The 14,264-nt window shown below is 39.7% G+C and overlaps 1 protein-coding gene across 2 annotated transcripts in view; it reads right to left on the bottom strand.

Annotated features, from left to right (window-relative positions):
* Positions 1-14,264, bottom strand: part of CHN1 (chimerin 1) — a 160,150-nt gene that overhangs the window by 10,915 nt on the left and 134,971 nt on the right. For both annotated transcript variants that reach the window (XM_070422717.1, XM_070422718.1), the window contains 3 exons: positions 14,055-14,139; positions 3,354-3,527; positions 2,470-2,547 (listed from right to left, as the gene is read on the bottom strand). In XM_070422717.1, the coding sequence (XP_070278818.1) occupies positions 2,470-2,547; positions 3,354-3,527; positions 14,055-14,139 (337 nt within the window). The remainder of the gene's footprint in view (positions 1-2,469; positions 2,548-3,353; positions 3,528-14,054; positions 14,140-14,264) is intronic.

The following is a 14,264-nucleotide window of genomic DNA, read 5'->3' as shown; positions in this document are numbered from 1 at the left end:
TGGGCCTACGGATCTGCAGAAAGGGATGTGAGCACAACGGGAATGTAGAAAAAGGACTGTCAGTTTTTACTCAGAAAAATAGTTTCCCTTCTGTATTTTTCTGTGAGAATCCAGATTTCAAATATCCTACCTCATGATTGGCTACAGTACCATTTTTGGTTTGGAAAGTAAAGTCACAGTTTTTATAGTTCAGTTACCTGATAGTGTTGAACAGAATTTGGAGGTTGGTCTGAAAATCTTCTACCATTCAGACAATTTTTTTATGGTAAAATATTGTGTTCATTGCATCTCAGTCCATTCTCCTTTCACTTACCCCTCTCTAAGTCACAGCACCTTTTAGTGCCTGGATAGGTCAGCCTCAGGGCCTTTGCACAGACTCCTATGCTGTCAGGCCTTTCCATATCCTGTTTCTCTGCTACTCAATCTGTATCCAGACAGCTCCTATTCATCCTTTCAACTTTAGCATAAACATTTCTTCTCTGGGAAAGCCTGTTCTGGTCTCCAACATCCCCCTAACCTTAACAGACTAGATAATTCCTCAGTTATTAATATTTTTCTTTATGGCATCTATTAAAATAAAAATCAATAGCCATTCTGTGATTATTATTTAATGTGAGCCGGCCACAAATGCAAGGACCAAGTGTACATAGTTAACTGCTGTATCTAAAGTGAAGGACATGGTGCCTGGCACACAGTAGCTGTTATATACATGTTTTTGAATTAATGAGTCATTGGAAAGTAGATTTTGAAAAGCTAGGAGCCTAAAATATTAATATTCTAGGACTCACTATGCATACTAATCTTAAACTACTTCCTTTAAAACCTCCTTTTTGAAAAGAATCTACATATTCTCTTACATCTATTTTAACATAATATAAATGCATTCTGTGATTAGATTTCTAGATACTACACTCGAGGGCGTGGATGCAGCAGCACAGTCTGCCCTGACTGCTCTATTACTTTCAGCCCTTGGCTCTTCAGGCTGGGGCTCCCCTGTGGGGGTCTCCCTGGAGGAAGGCTCAAGGGTTTGTATTTGCTCTGACCTTCCCCTGGGCCTCTCCCTGTTCTGGGCACAGAAATATCTGCTTCCACTGGGAGATAAAGCATGCAAGGCTACAATGGCATGTGCTGACCTCAGAGTGATTTGTGCTCCATTCCATGACCATCTCCTAAGTGAGGGGAAATTTTCCAAATTCTGCCTTTTTACTTAGGAATGAATGGGTTCATCCTAGCATTCTATGGATCCTGCCTTTTCCCCGGGGATCTCATTATTTCAGGGTGGTAAGCCTCCCAGAAGTGATCGAGGGAGTGGCAGTATGGAGCCAAGGTGAGCTCTTCAAGCTTTTTCACATCTGTTATTAGTGTTTTCAGAGCACAAAAGGGAATGTAGAAAAACGACTCACAAAAAGACTGTCTTGTATTTTGAATGAGAGAAAACTGCTGCGATTTATTTGCTTTCTGGGCCCCCTGGAAACATTCGGTTTGTCAGTGTGAGTTGGAGAACCCTGGCAGTGGCTGGGGATGGACATGCTACCTTCTAGAGGAAAAAAAGCCTCTTTACCCTTCAGTGGGGCACTGATTCGGGACTGTTCTTGATGCTTATGTGGATTTGGCATACTATTACTTCCCTTCATCATCTTTGACTTTATCAAACTGCTGGGCTGGCCTAGATTTCCTCCTGTCAGATTGGCAATAATACTTAAATTTATTTTTGTCTTCTGCCTGTGTGGGCTGTAAGAGCTGTGTGATGGGAGCGGATGCAATGGGACTAGAAATATGTTCTTGCACAAGACAGAGGCTCTTTGTGTTTCACTTCCTGCACTCTAGGTGACAGGTCTTCTTTGGTACCATCTTATTCCAGTACTTGAAGACAAAACGGAGAACCTCAGGAACAAATCTAAATGTAAATGTTAAAGACAATAGGCGACTGAGCTCTTCCTTGGCTGGGCTCCTCCTCCCACAGTGGGGTGGGTCCTAAGCCAGAAGGTCCTCTGCTCCTTGCTCCTTGCTCCTTGCTCCTCGCTCCTCGGGGTTTCTTGTCCCCACACAAGGGTCAAGACCTGGGTCTCCTCAGAGCTGGTGATGAGGATGCAGGCAGGCAGCTAGAAGGGCCACTCAGACTGGGAAATCTGAGATCTGCAATCACTTAGATCCCCACTTCCATTGTCTCCATGTTTTTTGGTAAATTAAATTGCTCTGCATATATTTTAGTGCACTTAGAACCAGACCAGCCTTGGATATTGAAATATAGGTAATGTAGCTAAGTTTTATGCTTCTTTCCCACCGTGAAATGTAACAGTTTAATACAACTGAGAAAAATAATTTCAAAACTCAAAAGCTAAGTCTTTTTATTTGGTATAACAAGCATTAGTGGTTCAGAAAAATAATGCAAAGAATAACGTCAGGTATTGTGCGTTTTTGGCAAAGTGTATTATTGCCCTGAGTTAATGAACAGGCTGAAGAACATACCTCTGTCAAAAGCCATCTTGACATCTTCAATGAGGTCACTAAATCCTGACACTCGGTACAGTCCTTCAGAATTAAGACCTGCAAATAAAGCAAAGGAGCTCATCAGTTTCCTTGAAATCATGCCTTTTCTTCAAATTTTACTTTGCCATGTCTTCTGGCACATCCTGGTCATTTCACGATCATTCTTGCCATACTTCAGGCTGAGGAAGTGATGTGTCAGAAAGAATGATAAATACACATGTTTAGAAACCTCTTCACCTTTTTCTCCTGAAATAAAACCATTTCACTGACAATCCTTTAGCTCTGACCTGCTGCCACCTGGATATTTGTGATCTGGCTCATCACTGTGTCTAATTAGATCAAAGATGTGAAGTCTTAAGGGAAATAATTCATCACCCCAATTATACCATAAATTATTTTACATAACAGAGGACTAAGATAAACTATATTAACAGGCCCACAGCAATTTTTCCCAAGTGAGAAAGAATAATTAGGGTGCAGCTCTGATTTTTGGCCTAGGATAGTTTTAATAGAGCGTTATGCTTTGCTTCTCAGACCCAAGGGGAAAAAAAACAAAAAAATGGAACAATGAATTGGTATCTATATGTCAACTTTTAGACATTTAGGGAAACATCATTCATAAATAGACTTTTAGGCATATTTCCTATAACTGGTTAAATGTACCTAAATGTATCTTGAAATCAAGTGTTTAATTATTTGTTAGATTAACCCCTTTCAGACTTTCAGATCATTTGCCATCTGAAATCATTTCCCCTAAATTTTCAGAAGACAACGGGGTTGTGCAACGAGGCACCAACAATAGCATCAGGACTCGCACTCCTGGTGAATTACAATCGCTCTGCATCGCACGGGAAGCGCCTCACCTCTAGATTCAATTTCCCTGATGCACATGTCCACCACCATCGGCCGCTTGGTGATGTGGGCTTTCACAAGTGTTGTGAGGTCACAGCTATACACCTTCTTGACATGTTTCAAGTCTGGCTTACAATCATTTGGGACCATCTTGGAACACTGCTTATGAACATTCAAACCACAATCTAAAAAAAGAACAAAGGAAGAAAATATTCATTATTGTTTTAGAGTTTTGAGCATTCTAAACTGTCTATTTTAGCAAAAGACATTGCAGCTTGAATTCGTTTTAAAAGGGAAACTAGCTCCCAGCAGACCCTATTTTTCCCATCTCTTCTCTTACAAAACTTTTTGGGTTTTAAGTCAGAAGACCAAACTTCTAGCTCAGGCTTTATCATTTATTTGCTATTATGATCTCAGGAGAATACCAACCCAACCCAAACCAAATGAGTAAGTGTTTAATTAAATATCTATAAAATGTAATATTATGCCAATTAGCCAACTAAAATTTTACACATTTATTTAAAGTTACATAAAAATATACTTAAATGTGGAATATAATTGCATTTTAATATCTAAAAATAGCAAGTTATTATTTATTACTACTATCATCTCTAGCTTACTAATGCCAAACACTATTCCAAGTGCTTTATATTTATTATTCCATTTAAACTCACAAAACTCTATGAGATGGATACTATTATTCTTCTCATTTTATAAACCTGACAAAACTGAGCACATGGGTGTTAAGTAATTCACCCAAGGTTGTGTGTTTACTCTGTAGGGAGCTGAGATTCAAGCCTACAGTGATTCTAGGGTCTGTGATTATAACACTACACTATATTGCCTCTACTGAAACTATTTCTTTGCTTTGTAGTTTTACTGGGTTGTAACTTCTAAGATGCTAGAACCCAAATATTTTCTAGTTAATATTTATTTTAAACAGGAAGTAAAGAATAGAGGAAATGAATATTTTATTAGACTGAAGAGTGATAAACCATAGCTAAATAATCTATATATATAAAAGTCTAAGTGACTATTTGACTGGTAGCACACTGACGACCAGGGGGCAGACGCTCAATGCACAGGCATGGAAACACGGAACAGACTGATGAATCTCAGAGGGAAGTGGGGAGTGGGGAAGGGGGGAGAGATTAACCAAAGATCTTATATGGATACTAGAGGCCTGGTGCACGGATTCATGCACTGGTGGGGTCCCTCGGCCTGGCCTGTGTGGACAGGGCAGAAATTGGCATCCCCCGAGGGGTCCCAGATTGCGAGAGTGGCCTCTAGTTTGAAATAAAAGTCATTTTTATGTTTTCAAAACATAACGCATTTGTTTTTAAGTTAATGAAAACCTGATGCTGACATTATGTAAATCTGAACAATGTGGAGTATATATTGTTTATAACCAGGTCTTAATAAAAACACTGATATTCATACAATGTCGTGACAACTGTCTATGGTCCTTGAACATGCTTTAGTTTTGCTTGCTGTTCTGGCAGAGAGGGGAGCATAACATTGACCTCACGGAATTGTTATGAGAATTAATAAACCAATGCATTCAGGTGCTTTGCATATTATAAAATGTTTGACAAATGCTCGTGATCAGATGATTAATATGACTTTTAGGAATGCTGCAATCTAGTTATATATAGTAGTAACCATGAACAGACAAGGAAAATTAGCCAAAACTTATAATGGAATTTTCTTTCATTAAATATATAGATACTGCCGACAAATAAGAACCTGAGGTCTGTGGTGACTAAGGGAGGAATTCATATGTACTGAGCACTTCCATGTGCAAAGACAGGCAAGTTGCAGGGGGAAGCTGAGTGTGCACATGTGTGTAAATGGGCAGCACTGGAAACAGCACGGCCAGTGGTAACAGTGCCCAGACATGAACATTGCTAAAGAACAGCTTCTTCTTTGAATACGTAAAGGCTTCTAGAGCAAAGAGCTTGATCTGTACTATCTGAAGAAATGATGCAACACCATTCTGTATAGTTAAATAATGTCCAAATGAATACGTGATTGCAACTCCCAATTCCTCTTTATATCTATGGATAAGAGTTCTGATTCAATATAAGGCAAATCAATGGCAAAATGTCTGTTTAAAAGATCTTGTTTCCCCTGAACATTTAAATATTTTGTATAACTTCTGAAACTTAGAGTTAGATCTAGAATCTATCAGCTGTGCAATTTTGAGTGAGTTACCTAACTTTTCTTTGTAGCAGGTATATAAAATGGGAATAATAGTATTTATCCATTATTAGATCAATTTTTATCTATTAGGTTAATACATATAAAGTGCTTACATGTAAGTAAATTATAAGTATTTACTGTAACTATTTCTGAAACATTTGGAGAAGCTCCTCAAATGGGGTGTCTCAGGTTGTTACATAGCATTGTCATAACCAGCTTATGGTCAGAAGGTAAGTTGAACTCTAGGCCCTTTCTGTTTGTAGATATGAATACCAGGTCCTGAAAAGGACTTGGATGTTTGGGGTTTTAGTTCTTCCTCATCTACACTGTTCTTTTCATTTACATAAAAGTATCTCCAAGTAAGTACATCATTTTTCTCTAGCTGCTCTTATCACATTTGGGGAGTTTCCAGCCACTAATTTTCAAATATTTTTTCTGCCTCTCTTTGTCCTCTTCTGGGACTCCAACACACAAGTTAAATCTTCTGTTATTGTCCCATAGGTCGCAGTTGACTTTGTAAAATCTATTTTCTCTCGTTTGAATTGGATAATTTCTATTGATTTACAAGTTCATTGATTCTTTCCTCTGTCATCCCCACTCTGCTACTGAGCCCATCCGTGAGTTTAATGATTTTTCAGTTCTAAAATTTCCATTTAGTTATTTTTTATAACTTTATTTACTTTATGGTATTTTCTATTTTTTCGTTTATTTCAAGGGTGTTTTTAATTGCTTGTTGGAGCATTCTTGTCATAGCTGCTTTTCTTGTCTGACAATTCCAACATCTATGCCGTCTCAAAATCGTTGTCTGTTAACTGTCTTTTTTTTAAAATCTGGGTTGAGATTTTCCTGGTTCGTGGTATAAAGTATAATTTTGAACTATATTCTGGATTTTTTGAGTGTTACAAGACTCTGGTTCCTATTGAAATCTTCAGGATTAGCAGGCAGGTAAACTGTTTAGATTTAGAATGTACATTCTGGCCTACATCCTGGCTTACTTTTGGAGGCCATGGTTCCAACGTCAACCTAGGTTACAAAGCCTTTGCAATGCTTTTGCAGTGCCATTTTGCCTACTCACTTATATGCCACCCAAATGGCAGGACTCTACCCCACATTCTGGGGGGTACTTACTGCAGGGTGGGCATGGGAGTTGGTGTTTACCCACAAACCTGGCTGAGGAGTGCTATGCTGCGTGGAACTGCAGGGTGGGCATGGTGGACAGAATTTTGATTACGTTCTCAGTCATCTCATTAAAGCAGGTGAGGCATGAAGGCAGGGCTCTGCCCACAGACTTGGGCTAAGAGGGCACTGCTTCTACTGTACAAGTGGGTGGGGATGAAAGCCAGGGTCCACCCACAAGCTCGATCAAGGAGGGGTACCACTTTCTTCCTGCAATATAGTGATGGAAGGCAGGGCTCCACTCAGACACACAGGAAAGAAACGCACCCTTGCGATTGCAGGGTGGAGTAGAAAACAGGGTTCTACGCAGACTGCTGCTGCACATCCAGTGGGGAGGGGCAGCAATGTGGCTTTTTCATGGTGTTCACGTGGAGAACGGTAGGTGTGGCTAAACGATTTCTGTCCCACTGAACTATGCTTTTCCCAGGGCTTTGGCTAGGACAGTGATGGCGAACCTGTTGAGCTCGGCGTATCAGCATTTTGAAAAACCCTAACTTAACTCTGGTGCCGTGTTACATATAGAAATTTTTTGATATTTGCAACCATAGTAAAACAAAGACTTATATTTTTGATATTTATATATTTAAATGCCATTTAACAAAGAAAAATCAACCAAAAAAATGAGTTTGCGTGTCATCTCTGACACGCGTGTCATAGGTTCGCCATCACTGGGCTAGGATGAGCAGGCTTTCCTTAGGATTACTTCTTGTTGGTGTCTGTTGGCAATTATGGGTTAGGAGTTTCTCTGGTGCCCAGGCTGGAATACATAGGAGGTTAAAAACCAAAACGAAACCCCAAACACCAGGAGGCAACTCACTGCTGGGTTCCTTGAGGCCTGAGGTCCCTAGTCAGTCTTCTTTCTTTTCTCAACCCTCAGAGTCTTCTGATAGTTGACGTATATATCTTGTTCAGGGAATTTTGTTATTATTATTGTGAGGAACAGAATGAAACATATTTATTCGTCTTGTCCAGAAATGGAAAAACTCTTACATAGTATTTTCAAGGTATAAAAGTCAGCAAAGCTTCCTAATCTAATAATTATGTCGATGTGCTGCATACTGTTTAAGTGTGTACACAGAAGCCACAGATCCAGCAGTAAAGGGCTGTATGTAACAACCTAACCCAATGTCATTTAAGAAAGACAATAAAAGCCGAAACCGGTTTGGCTCAGTGGATAGAGCGTCGGCCTGCGGACTGAAAGGTCCCAGGTTCGATTCCGGTCAAGGGCATGTACCTGGGTTGCGGGCACATCCCCAGTAGGAGATGTGCAGGAGGCAGCTGATCGATGTTTCTCTCCCATCGATGTTTCTAACTCTCTGTCCCTCTCCCTTCCTCTCTGTAAAAAATCAATAAAATATATTTAAAAAAAAAAAAAAAAAAGAAAGACAATAAAAGTTACTCAGCCACCAAGCCGTAGAACTGAGATTTCAACACTGGCTTCCTGATTCCCAGCCTGTGGCATTAATGGTCTGGTAGTTTTCCCTTTGAGTGTTTGGAGTTATCTCCCATTTTAAACTTCAGCAGAGTCCTAAGATTTCTGTCCGGACGGGCTGCCCTTTTCGCAGGGCTTTGGCCAGGAAGAGCAAGCTTTTCTTGGGATCTCTCTTTGTCAGTGCTTGTTGGCATTTATGGGTTGTGAGCTTTTCTAGTGCCCACATAATTTTTCGCTAATGGCCCAATAATTTGTGCCTGGGTGAAAACTGGATAAACCGATGACTAAGCTTAGACTTAGGGGAAAGGAAAGTGTTTTGTGTGTGTGTGTGTGTGTGTGTGTGTTTTTTACAAATATATTTTTATTCAGAGAGGAAGGGAAAGGGAGAGAGAGATAGAAACATCAATGATGAGAGAGAATCACTGATTGGCTGCCTCCTGCATTCCCCCCCCCCGCCCTCCACTGGGGACGGAGTCCGCAACCACACATATGCCCTTGACTGGAATTGAACCTGGGACCCTTCAGTCCGCAGGCTGATGCTTTATCCACTGAGCCAAACCAGCTAGGGTGAGGAAAGTGTTTTTAAACTGATATTCTTTCTTCCACTTAACTAAAATTAAACCATGGAACAATATATTGTGCTAAATTTTATAAATAAATGTCAAAGGCCACATTTTTGGCAGGATTGGATAAGAAGTCCTTCAGAAGACCAAAGGATAGGGTAAAGTCATTAAAGTAAAGCATCTTTATACCCTGAAGTTCACAGTGCCATATACTAGCTATGAGCTTGCTCTGAAAATTGCTGCTTCAAGGACCAGCAGTATATCAATTTTCAGTTTGCCATTAAGACTTTATTTGGTTTTCATACTTATTTATTAAAGTCATATAACTCTTATATAGTTCTATTTCTCCCAGGGAAGATCTACACTATAAATGAAAAAAAAAAAAAAGTCCATAAAAGATCATTTCACTTGCCGCATCTCTTGGTTTGGTGGGTTATTTTTATGTTACAATTAAACCACATTTCCCCTCCCAATTATTCAAGTTAATAAGCATAGGATAAACATATGAAAGGAAGAATACAAAATTCAAATCACATTTTATTCTGTCCTTTATTAATAAACTATTGGTATTACTTAGGCTGCTAACTTTAGGCTACTCCAATTTTCTTGGGCTTGATTTCCCTAAAAATGTAATGTATCCTTTATCTAGAAAGCACAGAAATATACTTTTTGAAATAAATAGCTGCTATTATTTATATTCTAAGGATAGCATTAAGGGGTAATGTTAATGTGTTTTGAAAGTAAAGATAATTATTCATTCTTTTACATGCGTGTTCATATTTTAAATAACTGCAAGTAAAAAGCTCTATTTTTAAACATTTCTTAGTTGTCTTCCCCCATCCGCCTTGCATGTAGGAGAAGTGGGGGTAACCTATTTCTAATTTACATTAGAAGTCATATAAGCAAAATTAAGGCAAATACCTTGTTCTTTGGGATATCTGTGAAAATACTACCTTTGATTAAAAGGGGCTACATAAAAGTTTTAAGCAAGTCCAACGAATTTCTTGCTGGCTTACAAGGACAAACATAATTTTTTTAGGTATAGTCAATCAGAATAGTAATTAAAATAAACAACATTACTTCCACTTCCTTTCTTCAGCCTAGAAGTTAAATGATTGTATATTTGAAGCAATAAATACATTTAATTATTAGGAAAAAAATGCTGCCATTTCCCTTGGGGGCTAGCAGTAATGATAACACACTGGAAGAATATGGTCACTTTAATAAATAACCAATACTAAGTTATGTCTGAGATAGAACAAAATTATCTGGCTAATTTCTTAGCATATTCTGGTAAGGCTAAAATGAAAGCAAGTCAGGAATGCTGGTGGAAGTCTTTTTGGCGGCAGGGATGTTTGGCTATCTCAATGAGTATATAATAACTAGAGGCCTGGTGTACGAAATTTGTGAACGGGTAGGGTCCCTAGGCCTGGCCGGCAATCAGGGCCTTTCTGCGGGGCAATCGGGGGGCCCCCCTGGCACCCGCCTTAGCTGGCTTGGGGCCTGTGGGCAGTTCCTGCATTAAGCATCTGGCCCCTGGTGGTCAATGTGCATCATAGAGACCAGTCCTTCCACCATTCGGTCGATTTGCATATGAGGCTTTTATTATATAGAATAATAGACACTTTAACCTATAAGCTTACATTTCATAAAGAAGGGAAAAGTGCTTTGGGAAACTATTCTATCTGAGCAATGACAATCCTTTGAAATTTACTTTTAAAGACCGCCTACTTCAATCCTAAGTATTTTAGTAGGAGGAGCACCACTGCCAAGCTGCAGTTGATACTCTCCTGTAACATTACTTTGCTCAATGTAAAGAAGGGAAGGGAGACGTTGGTAGAGGTTCCTACTATGGAACCTTGTGCTGCGGGGTTTGTAATGACTGGTGTTCATGTCTGTAATGACTGGTGCTCTCACTTGTCCTCATCGGCTGTGCAGTGCAGTGCGTAGCAGCCAGCCTGCTATTAGCTGGATTCAGTCTAATTCCTACAGCAACTTTTTCAGTCTGTTGATTGCACCACCACCCAACATTTTATATGATGTTGTTTAAAAAAAAAAAGAAAAAAAAAGAGGGTGCTGGTGAGATACAAAATCACTGCTTTTGGCCAACACTCCTTTAAAAAAGTCCTTGCCTGGCCAGCATGGTTCAGTGGTTGTGTCAACCTATGAACCAGGAGGTCACGGTTTGAGTCCCAGTCAGGACACATGCCTGGGTTGCAGGCTCCATCTCCAGGGTGGGGTGTGCAGGAGGCAGCCAATCAATGATTCTCTTTCATCATTGATGTTTCTCTCTCTCTCTCTCTCTCTCTGAAATCAATAAAAACCTATTTTTAAAAAATTCCTGACAAGTATACCTTGGTGGAGTTTAAAAAAAGAAATCAGAACGAAGCAGGCTGTCTTAGGGATCAAAAGCAATACATACATCTCTTTTCCGACAGCCAGTAAGCTGCCGTTTTTCTTCGGAAGTGGTATCTTTAATGCTCGGTAGCTAGTGCATTCGTTTCCTATTGCTGCTGCAACAAATCACCACACACTTGGTGGGTTAGCATGCGTTTCTCCTCTGACAGTTCTGGAGGTTACGACACCTGGGCTGGAAGCAAGGTGCTGGCGGGCCCAGGCTCCTTCTGGAAGCTCTCGGGGAGACTGTTTCTTTCCTTTGCCTTTTCCAGCTTCTCCAGGCCTGCATTCCTTGGCTCCGGCCCCCTTCCTCCAGTAAACCAGAGCATGGCTCATCTCCCTCTGATCTCTGCTTCTGTCCTTACAGCTTTCTCTGCCTCGTCTGCTTCCCTCGTATAATGGTTACACTGGGCCCACCTGACAATCCTGACACTCTACCATCTCAAAATCCTTAACTTCATCAGAATCCCTTTAGCCATAAAAGGTAACATATTCACAGGTTCTGACGATTAGGAAGTAGAAATCTTCGGGGAGCCACTGTTCAGCCTACCAGTTACTTCTCTTTGGCTCTTTAAATTCTTAATTCTGTGCATTCTGTTTCAAATAAAGTGATGGCTCAAAGGTCAGGATTAGCCACTTTATATCTAAGAATCCCACTATCAATCCAAATGTAATTAATTGTCATGGAAATCAGAACTAATTGAAATCCCAACCATCCCCATTTTAAAAAACGAGCTGACTTGTTCGTATATTACACATCAATAAGGTCCAAATCACATAGACTAATGCTTTTAAGCACAAGATGTAACATAAAATGAAAAATCTCCTCAAGGCTTTTCTTTCAATTCCTGCCCCTTGACTCATAACAAGAGGTGAGGGCTATTAATGCAGGTGGCTGTGGGATGGAGTGGCTCATTTTCTTTCTCCTTTTTTTCATATTATTACTATCCTAAGTGTTCCAAACATTTCTTTCAAACATTATTTGGGAATGTAGCCTTTTGCTGAGGATTATTCATGTGTTGTACCTAGTATCTTCTAACAGCTGACTCAGAATTCTCATGCAATGGCCTTCACCCTTTCAAAACGTAAATGATGCACACGCTAGTAAAAGAGCTTATGAAGTTAGTGACAGTCATAGTGTTTAGGAAACTGTTGCAGAGTCTCCGCTGGTCAAGGCTGTGTCATAAAGGCAATCCAGGCTTACGGAGACCATCGTTCCTTGAGCAGGTGGAAAGACTATTCCATTTGCCTCTGAAAAACCACAGCAGTGCCAAAGTTCTTACCACCGCCACTTCATCAACACTTTCTGTTCCACTGTGTTCCTCTCCAGTTCCAAGGCTCAGAAACAGCCTTCCCAATGGTATTTCCTCGTCCTGACTGTGGGTAACCACTGGCAGGATGATAATTATTTTTATTTACTCTCTGGGCAGAGACCTGCATTGGGGCTGTCACCCTCTTGCACGAGGGAGGAGTTAGACTGGATTGAGCTGAGCCTCTCCTTAGTGGACACCTCTGCACAGGTCAAAGTCAACATGTGGGCCTTCTTCTCCCTCCTTGTGGCGGGTCCTGTAAGCATTTGGCTAGTGATGGATGCCTGGGACTTTCTCATGCCTTAGTGATAATAACTAAAAGGAGGGTGATTTGGGACATTCACATGCAATGCATATTGCACCTGTTATTCAATGAAAATGCAATTTAGAAATAAGAAAAATCATACCCTAGAAGTTTCTGCACATAACATAAAAGATTCCATTAAAAATCAGGCCACAAAAGAAATGTGGGTTTTTACAGTGATAGATTTGACAAGATTATTATAGCTATAATTTTGAACTACTTTAGTCTTAGTATACATTTCTAATGTTAATCTTCATGCTAAACGACATGTAAGAAGGCAGTTTTCAGTTTTACAATTTAAATAGCAGAAACTTATATGACCAAACACTATGTATTTAAAATTTAAGTGGTTATCTTTAAGCTTATGCCAGAATTTAGAGCAGTTTGAATAAATGACCAATACTCTGTATAGTTGTTATATACAAATGAATTTCACATGATGTGAATAACCACTTATTTCATAAAGCATAGTCATTTCTTTATGTGCAAATCTTAAAAGTTTCTAAATTTACATCTAAAAATACTGTGGTTATGCTTTATAAAAAGATTTGGCATATTCAACATTTTAAAATATCACAAAATACTAGTGACTAAGTGGTTTTTCAGAATTTAGTAACCCTCTTCGAAGACAAATTCAGATTTCTAAAGCTTCAACTCGATTTCACAAAAATTTAGTAAGGGCAATCCAGCTTAACTTATCTTTAAAATTCCGTTTCCAAGGCAACAATCATAGGTCCCTGTGTACTGTTTTTAAAAAATTCATTTTTATAAATTTAGTTCCTGCAACATCAAAGACAACAGTTAAATATAACTGCCTTACTTATATCGCCTTTTATCAGACTTTTTGAACAAGCTGACTTCTCTCTTTTTAAAGGACTAATACCAGATCCCTAGTCTGTTGTTCATTAAGTACAAGTTAAGGGCAGATAAAATATCAATTTCCTAAGTGGCTGCCTGAAAATCCAGACTACTGCCTGTGTGTTAAGGGCAAACCAGGATCTAGCCCAGTGATGGCAAACCTATGACACACGTGTCAGAGGTGACACGCGAACTCATTTTTTTGGTTGATTTTTCTTTGTTAAATGGCATTTAAATATATAAACTAAATATCAAAAATATAAGTCTTTGTTTTACTATGGTTGCAAATATCAAAAAATTTCTATATGTGACACGGCACCAGAGTTAAGTTAGGGTTTTTCAAAATGCTGACATGCCGAACTCAAAAGGTTCGCCATCACTGATCTAGCCCATTGTGCATAACAGCAAATCTCCTTCAACGCCCTCCTCCTAACTCCTTACTCAATACAGTGAGAGGGAAGAGCTCTTACCTGCACATTTCACTCCCTGAGCAATGAGACCCCACATGAAGTTGGCACAGTACTCACACCAGTGTGGCCCTCGGAACGTGTGGACCTGAAAAAGAGTAGCGACAAAGTGGCCAGAGGCAAACACGCAAGTGAGGAGGCTGCTTCCTGTAAAGAGCTGATACACATGCGAGCCAAGGTTAGTACCAAAGAGGCATGAGATGGTCACATTCC

Source organism: Myotis yumanensis, unplaced genomic scaffold, assembly GCF_028538775.1.
Source record: "Myotis yumanensis isolate MYYU_CA2020_CCGP unplaced genomic scaffold, mMyoYum1.0.hap1 SCAF_8, whole genome shotgun sequence".
In the NCBI taxonomy this organism is placed as follows: domain Eukaryota; kingdom Metazoa; phylum Chordata; class Mammalia; order Chiroptera; family Vespertilionidae; genus Myotis; species Myotis yumanensis.
Note: the sequence above shows the minus strand (reverse complement) of the source record. Positions and strands in the feature narration are given on the sequence as shown.